This window comes from Leptopilina heterotoma, unplaced genomic scaffold (assembly GCF_015476425.1).
Source record: "Leptopilina heterotoma isolate Lh14 unplaced genomic scaffold, ASM1547642v1 Lhet_228, whole genome shotgun sequence".
In the NCBI taxonomy this organism is placed as follows: Eukaryota; Metazoa; Arthropoda; class Insecta; order Hymenoptera; family Figitidae; genus Leptopilina; species Leptopilina heterotoma.
In genome coordinates, this window is record NW_025110946.1 from 929,956 (window position 1) to 939,365 (window position 9,410).

General features: G+C 29.8%; 1 protein-coding gene across 2 annotated transcripts in view; it reads right to left on the minus strand.

Moving 5' to 3' along the window:
* The window catches only part of LOC122502335 (protein bfr2), a 64,132-nt gene extending 55,338 nt beyond the window's left edge, over positions 1-8,794 (minus strand). Inside the window, exons 1-3 of one of the 2 annotated variants that reach the window (XM_043612325.1) lie at positions 8,624-8,794; positions 6,499-6,818; positions 5,033-5,560 (exon numbers count right to left, since the gene is read on the minus strand). In XM_043612325.1, the coding sequence (XP_043468260.1) occupies positions 5,033-5,560; positions 6,499-6,814 (844 nt within the window). In that variant the 5' untranslated portion in view covers positions 6,815-6,818; positions 8,624-8,794. The other variant, XM_043612326.1, reaches the window with a different exon arrangement.
* Positions 8,795-9,410: the final 616 nt, after the last annotated feature.

The following is a 9,410-nucleotide window of genomic DNA, read 5'->3' on the forward strand; positions in this document are numbered from 1 at the left end:
ACCGTATAAACTATATACCATCTCTCGGGAGATGTTTATAAAACCTACCATTTCGTAGAAGAATTTTTTTTACTTTTATTCTAAGTTTGACAATACTGTTGCTAAAAATAAATCTAAGGTCGTGCCTTTTTAAAAAGAGGTTTAAATTTACATGTCCACATCTACACATGCAATTACACGTGATTAGTTTTAATAGGGATGGTATCGTTTATAACGAATTCTTGAAATGGTTCAATTAAATTAACAGGTGGCTGAACATGTACAAGCTCAGTTCGTGAACTTGTGCTATGCGCCAGAAACACGCACATATTCATAATGTATACCTACATAAATTTTCAATCGGGGTAGTTGTAGGGAAAATTAATTGTAGTTGTACATTTGTATATACGTATATACATATTATTATATACATACGTATTTTTATATACATATATATTAAGAACTTTTACGCACAAAAAATTACTTTACACATTATTGGAAAATAAATAAATAATAAATACTGTAAACACTGTTAAAAAGTGGCACTTTACGCACAGTTTTCCATGTAAGAAATTCAACTTTAGAGGTAATCATTTATCATCTTTTTACTGTTATACACAGGTGCAGATAAAAAAAAGAAATGTATAAAAAGAAAAAGATAATTTAAATAAATAAAGAAATGAAGAAAATCATATAATAAAAAGAGGAAGAAAAATAAAAAATGTAATTGTTTGAAAAATTCAAGTACTTAAAAGTAAAAGGAAAGCAATAAAGAAAAATGATTAATAAAAAAACGATGAAAAATGTAAGAGAAAGAAATATATATGTATTTATTGAAATGTCAAATGCTGAGTAGGATGATAGGACATCGCGGATTAAGAGGAAGTAGTTGAGACCTGTTAACGATATACGTATACGCCTTACTTTGAAGAAACAATGTTAACGGTATTTACCGGTCTACCGGAATTCTTGTAACCAAACAGGTCTTCCATCTGGGTCACAACTCGCTTCCTCTTCACCTACCGACCTACCTAGACAGCACAGTTGCATTTTACGCCTTTCGAGGTGGGAGAGAGACACTTTCATCGAATCCTTCTGATTCTCTAATTTATCTGTCGATCAGAGATTTCCCCTTCATAAAGAAAATTTTATTTTACAGTTTCAAAATTAGTATTGACGCAGACATTTTTGTAATTGATATTCATTTTTTCAGTCAGTAAAAGGATAAAGGCAATTTTTCTACAATATGCCATACTGAATAAAAACTGAAAAAAATCTCATTTGTATATTTGATTTTAAATTTTCAAGAAGAAAAAATATTTCCAACAAAACTTGAAATATGGAAAAAAGTTTGAAAAAAATATATAGGTACAATAATTTTGTTTGAAATAGAAAATTTCCACAATTTTTGATTGACAGTTTGTAATTGTCAGTCAGTAAAGTTTGTCCATGACCCAGAAATAATTTGTAGGTCAGGGTCGTGGTAAAGGAATCCCTGATCAATCTTCAGCATTCTCCGGGTCACTGCTCCCATTTCTGAACAACACGAAAAGAACTTCAAACAAATGGGGTGAAAGCTGTTAAAAAAATAACGATTCGTTTGGCCTCTTTCAAGTATAATACGTATACAGAATTCGATGAAAGTTTCCTTTTTCAACTGAATATAATTAACTTTTTTCAAAAAAAAAATAGTTTACGAAAATAATACATAAACTTGAAAATTACTTTTTTTAACATCAATGTTCACATTTATCTATTATTTTCTATATTTACACTTTCAGTAATGCTAATTTTACAAATATTTTTTGATCCATTAATTTTTTTTTAATATTATTCTTTTATTATTAATTTTTTCATTGTTAAATTTTTTTGTATTAAAATTGTTTATAATTTAAAAATGAAGAAATTAAATGTCATCAAATTTGATTAAATTGGAAAATTGAATTTTACTGTTTTAGAAAATGTCATCTATTCTTTTCCTACTGTGCTTTCATTATGAGAAAAATAAAAATGCGGATAAAATCAGTTTTGCACGCTGTCCAGTTACACTTTGTTACTGTCATCTGTCACTTGTCTAAATTGAAGTGATTTCTTGAGAACAAATGAATACATTAAAAAAGATAAAAACCTTAAAAGATCAAAGTCGAAGTTTTTGGACTTAAGTGACCCGAAAACATGTTACACTCGTAACACCAAGAAATTTAAACTACTGTTGTGTATCTTCAAAATTATAACTTTCTACTTGTACTTTCTCTGCAAATTCCTATGGTTTAATTTCTTTTTTAATCAAATTATACAACTTTTTTCATAAACGAAACGAGCATTAAAACGCAAAGGTAGGTCGGTACGTCACGCTGAGAGCGAATTCTGATAATGAGTAATGCTTAAAATAAAAGTTTATTCGGGAATCGTACCTGACTTGAAAATGTTTTTAACTCAAGTTATTCTCTGTGCCTAATTTAATATCCCTCAATTATTATATGTAAAAGATGACCTGTAACTTTGTGTCTCTGGACTTTGTTCACGTTCAAAAATAAAAATTTTTAGATTAAAAATGTTTTCTTTAAAAAACGTGCTTTCCTTTTTTGCAAAAAAAAGTGAAATAAATGCAAACACAATTTGGTAAAAACAATAAATTATCTATATTTATAAATCCAAAATTGGACAATGTTTTTCTGTACAGGTTTCGTAAATCGATGTTGGACATAAATAAAAATCGACGAAAATTGAAAATAAATAATAAATCGGAGGTTCTACATATTTTTGTATAGATAAACTATTTTTTTGTTTCATTTTTGGATTTAACTGTTCTTTTCTTTTGTATTACTGTTTTGTCTGTTTTTTCTCACACACACGCGCATACAGGCACCTAAAACTCTCATCCTCATTATTTTAATTAAATAAATTAAAAAAATATGTATAAATATATCGACGGATAACTAATCCACATAAGGCACATGACATCAATATTATGACGAGAACAATTATTTCTAAAAATAAAGGGTAGAATGCCTGACATTACGTTTTTTTTTGCAAAATATAAGGACGTGACGTGACGTCACCGACCCTACACATTTTAATGCTACCTTTTCTTTCGTCGTTGAAAAAACTATACTGTCCTTTTTTTGTCTCTGGTCAATTCATTTTTTTAAAATTTCATTTGTCATGGATTTAAATCAATTGCGAGTGTATCATGTTGCAAATAATTAAAATAATCAATAAATAATTTAATCGCAAATAAATAAAATAAATACTAAAACACGAAACTTAAATAATCTATATGTCGTTAAACAAAGAGCAGCGGGAACTTTTTTTTTGATTATTATTAAAATATAAATAATCGAGGTAAGAACGTAAATTACTTCCCTTCGGGGCTCCTTCACCCACCTCGTAATTAATTATTCAAAAGGTAAGCATTTTTATTTAAAGTTGTTACTAAATAAAAATTCTTAACTCATGCAAAAATTATAATATAATAAAGGAATAAAAATAAATAAATTAATGTGTTTATGAAATTAAAAAAAAATTCAGTCATTTTAAATGTTTGAGAAATGGAAAAATGTGAAATGAAAAAAAAGTAAACGATTATTAAGAGGTGGGTCAACGTGGCCCAAATTTTCAGACTTTCTCCGCTCCCATTGCCTATTTTTTCCGAGGCGAAAGGATATTTAATTTTTCTGCGGAATAACCAATAGCCGCACCCCGAATCATCATTTCAAGATCGGCTTTTATCATTCTTTCTTTCTTTCTTCATTAAATTTTAACCGGATATATTATTTCGATGATGAAAAATTACGATCAAACATGATCTTCTATTTCAAAAGAGATTTTTTAAATTTTGAAAATTTTAACTCCGTTTTAATTGAGTATTTTTATCTGTAATGTTGTCTTCATTTTTATTTCACAGAATTATTTTTTTTGTTTAAAATTTTTCTTTACTACTATTATTTATATATAAAAAATTATAAGCTCTACATCTTATTCAATAAAACAAGACCTATTTAGAAAAAATTATATTTTTCCAAGTAATAAAAAATTTTTAATTTTTGAAAAGAATATTCATTTTTTTAAATTTAATTTTCTTTTTTTTTTAATTCGTTTAATAAATAATTCTGTGACATTCCACGGGAAAAAATCGAGATATGGCAGGCTTAAAAACTATGATAAATGGAAATTGTTAATTCTTCAAGATGAAAAAATTTGAAGATGATAAATAAATAAATAAATAAATAAATAAATAAATATATATATAAATAAATTTTTATAAATACGTTAATAAATGGACTACAGAAAATATCGATAAGCGTTCATTTCCAAGAACTTTAAAATGATTCATCTTTTGTTTGAAAAAATGTTTACAATTACTGTTTCTGTTATTTACATCCAAGAACTTTCTAATTAATTCAACAAACTTACATCACAATTACTCAATTTAAACAATAACAAGTTTGTAATTGTCTATGAATTTTTGTTGAATCAGAAGAAGCTAATTTTGTATATTCCTGTCTTTTCTGATACAAATTAATGAATATTTAAAAGAAAGACGAGATAAATTTACAACTTTATAAACTTAACCCCTTAAGTGCCATGGCAAAGGTTTGCCGAACAGAATAGATATTAAGGGGTTAAGTTATGAATAAATTTATAAATAATATTGAATTGGGAAAAAATTAGTTCATTATAAATAAATAGATAAAATTTACTTCAATTAACCAAAGCAAAAAAGGTAAATGTTTAATCAATTTATAAAATAATTTTCCAGTCTTTCATTGTCGTATTATTAATTGTATTAATTGTATTAATTGTCAGAAGTAAAGAAATGAATGAAAATCTGCCTCTCACTTCTTCCCGTGCGTGTTTCTTTAAAGCCTCATAGTATGAAAATAATGAAACGAATGTAAATTCGCTACTCTAGAGAGGAAAATCGAATAAAGGGTTTTGTTGAACCTTTTTTTGTGTGCGAAACGTTCTTACTGATTCAAATGGTGGATGGCGGATTTGCGTGCGTGTTTGCGCGTGTTAGTGTGTTTCTTGGTCTTTCCCTTGAACTCACGTGCTTGTCGCGCTTCAGTAATGCTATCGACGACATCCTCTGCATCAGTGACATCATCGTCATCATCGTCGTCGTCGTCTGATTCTTCGTCATCTTCATCCTCATCATCATCATCGTCGTCGTCGTCTTCAATTCCAGGAATTGCGTCATCATCGTCATCATCATCATCGTCGTCGTCGTCGTCATCAGATGATGCAACTGGCGCCGGTGCAGGTGCGACTGCTACCGAATTCAAGACAACCTGATGAGCAGCAGGCTCAAGTTCGGCAAACACTTCGGGAACTGTCGACGCCGCTTGGCCTTCGGGTGTGTCATCCTCGTAAGTGCCAGCGTCGGTTTCATTTGATGCCTCTGATGATGCTTCGTCAGCGGCATCTTCAACAGCAATTGCGTTTAAATCGGCTTGAACTGCCGCTGGAATTGCTGGACTCGGTGCGGCTTGTTGAACAACGGACGCTGCGGGTGCAGGAGCCGCAACCGGCGCCGCTGCCGCTGGAGTCTCATCATCGTCATCGTCATCGTCGTCATCTAAAAATTCCAACAAACATTTATGTAACAATAAATAAATTCTTTATTTCAACAAGCTTTCTGAATCAAATGAATGAAGGATGCCTGAAGAATGCATAGACATATTATATATAAACATAAAACTTCCTCTATTATCTCGTTTGGTCGAACGGTTTTCTTCCGGCTGCAATCTCTTCAGATTATAACGATATGATAAATTACTTCAACATGTTCTACTTTTCAGCGCCTCTGTTTAATACGTCAGTATAAGAATTGACACGTTAATATTTAATGTCTTTGTAAAATTGACCTTTTCTTCGTAAAAAAGTAAAGAAAAAGACAAAGGACGTGAAAATAATAGTAAGAAAAAGAAAAAAAGAGCAAAAGTTGAAGAAGAGGAAGAATAGGAGACAGTGAAAGATAAAGAAAGACTAATAAAGGAACTTCCGCATTCGCTGAACTTGCTCCAGATCGAAAGGAATATAAATTTAAAAGAACAAGAAGAAGTAGTAGTCTTCCAATTTTGGACTGGAAACGACCTTTAAGGTATGTGTGTCAATGAAAAACAAGTAGCGCATAGAAATTCTCGTAGAGGACGACGCACCGAGCTGTCTGGATTATGTTAATTCGGGCAGGGCAAAGCTTCGTGTACCGTTAGATCTCTCGTGGCAAGTAACGAAAGGCAAACACATGTCTCGTATGAGTATAACGGTGCGTTTGTGCCCTGGCTTTGGAATTTGCCATCATCATAAACATAATGCCGCTATAATCCATAGATTTCGAAAAAAGGAACCTCTCATATCCATTAAAAAAAATCAATAAATTTATATCGAATATCTCTTTTTAAAATAATTCTTATTCATATATTTTGCATAAGTCAATTGACATACTTTTTAAAAAAAATCGATATCACATGAGCGATTTTGAAGATAAAATATTAGTAAAGTTGACCAACTTACCTCCAAGAATACCATCAAGGAGTCTGTCAAGGTAATCTCCGTCAGTATCATCATCATCGTCATCATCATCATCATCATCGTCGTCGTCATCGTCGTCGTCGTCCGTTGGGATTAAATCAATATCATCGTCGTCGTCGTCGTCATCATCATCGTCTTCCTCAGCCGCTGGAGGGGCTGATGAAACTGCTGCAGCTTGTCTTCCTGTTGCCTTTACTTCCTCAGCAACCACTTTACTTTCAACTTGTTGTGGTACAGGTGACGCCAATGCGCCAATCATCAAACAGCACAATAGTGCTAACACCGCCACTAACTTCATGGCTCTGTAAACATTAATAATCATAAAAAAATATTTTTTTATTTTCAAAATAAAATATTCTTTTTGTTTTTCTATTATATATTCTCATATTTATGTTTAATATATTATTTGTACAACTCAATGAATCAAGCCTTTTCGTGCATCAGTACTTATATTAATATTAAACTGTTAATTTAAAAAAAAAATTTATTTCAATTAAATCATTTTAATTACGTATGTTAGGGATTCTAAGACCAATTAAATAATTTCCATTATTAGCTATTTTGAAAATAGGTTCTTGTAAATTTGGGTGAATTTAATTTCTTTCTTCTCGTTTTTGAATGATACCACTTTCACCTCAAGTGTTTTTGAATATATAAAAACAAGTTTTTTTCTTCTTTACTGTTATTAGTTTGTCCTACATACTTTCAAACACCTATAAAGTGATCCTACCCTATCCGGATGGTATAAACAAATTATCTCACATTAAATAAAGTTATCCGTGAATTGATGCTTTTTTTATTCATATGACAGTAACAAAAAGATTAGAATACACAATTTTTTATTTTCCACACAAAAAGTTATTGTATAATTTTTTTTGCAATTTGGATATTTTTAAACTTTGATTTAGAATTTCATCACTGTAGAAGAAAAGTGCTAAATTAGAGCTGATTTCAGTATTGAAATGGAACCAAAGGACAATTTAGTACCAAAATCGATACTAAATTAGTGCCTGTCTTTTTATAGAAAAGACTGTTAGGTCGTCCGTAATAACAAATAAATTGATAATGAACAAATACCTTCATTATTGTTAAGAAAAAATTGTCTCCTGTATTAAGTTTTTTTAATTAAAAAAATAAAATTCTCTGAAAGCTTTACAAATTTTAAACAGAAAAATTGCCATTTTTGAGTGCTGCACGGAGAAAAATGAGTTTGCTTTTATATGGATAGCTAATTTTTAGTTATTTAAAATATTTAAAAGAAAGAAGAAATATGTTACTACCAATTTATATTTAAAGGTGGAATTAATTATTACTAATTGAAGCATTGGAAGCAACAAGGGCGTTAGGCGCCTGTTTTGATATTATTGAGTGAGAAAGTTTAAAATATCCACTACTTTTTGACTGAATTTGCATTTACGTCTTCAAAGATCGGTGTTAAATAAATATAAATAGAATTATATAAAATGAACTAAGAATTAATAAACACAATATAAATGAATAGTACATTTTTATTTTAAATGAAAACGATCGTGAAATTTGTTTAATTTCCAAAAAGTATAAGAAAATAAATTCATTTTATTGAAAAGACTTTGTTTTCCTAAAAAAAATTATCACTGAATAGTCAAAACGAAAAATTTAATCACTTTAATTATTGAGAATTTAAAAATCAATAAGAAACAACAATATAAAAAAGTAATATGTAAGCTAAATATTAAGCGAGTATACATAATTAAATTTCTGTTTACAGAAAAAAATTGTGAATTTTTATCTTCTGCTACTTACGCCAAAATTATTGTCTACAAATAAATCACCTACCAGTATTCTCAGAAGAATTTCTAAACAAATTTAAAAAAATATATATCGAAATCCCTTTCTCAACCTTTTTTTGCACTTCAAAAAGTGTCACTTTACGCGTTTATCACTTTCATCACAAAGTATGTCCTTTTAGGGGGTAAAATTGTGATTTAAAAAGAAACTACGTATATTTCACACCGTAGCACAATTGTATAGTAATTTTTAAAATAAAAGAAGAAACACGAACTGGACAAAAAAAAAACGATTGAATTAAGAAAAAAATCCGATTATGATTTTAGGCCGCGAAACTCACCTTTCGTGGCCTCTCCCTCTTGAACCAGCGCGAAGAATTATTCTTAATTATTAATTCCGGACGTCCTGCCGAAGAGGGAGTCGTATCGGAAACGCGTTTTCCAGGATCAGGATCCGTCGTACAACGAGGTGAGAGTGTGAAACAGACGAAGCTCTGTTCAACGACCCTTTTATACCAACTACCTCCACCTCTTTTAAACTCTTCCGCTCTCCTTCTTTTTGTATCTTCAATTCTCATTTGATTCGTACTCTCCACGTGGACACGCGGTTTCTCGCTTTCGAGAAACACAAACGCCCTGCATATAATCTCATTTCAGCAGATCTCCTCGTGCTTTCCTTTCCTCTTCGACATTTTCTCTGTGCGTTGTTTATCAGCAACTAATGCGTTTGTTCTCTGAAAAAGGAAAACATTTCTTATTGAAAGAACAAGTTCAAAATATATAATGAAAATGCAAAATTAAAATTTTTTTCATCTTAATAAAATGTGGTTTTCTTGCTTTACACACACACACACACACACACACATATATATATATATATATATATATATATATATATATATATATATATATATTGTTGAAAAATATTTAATTTCATAATCTGAAATTAATATTGACTTATGAATTGAACGAATAAATTTACAATAATAAATTTTAAAAAGTTAGCAATTTAATGTCTAACATCTATATACTATAGAGTAAGGATAATTTTGAAATTTACAAAAATCACCAACACTGCAATTATGTCTAATATTATAATTATTAATATTACCAGCTAAAATAACGCGC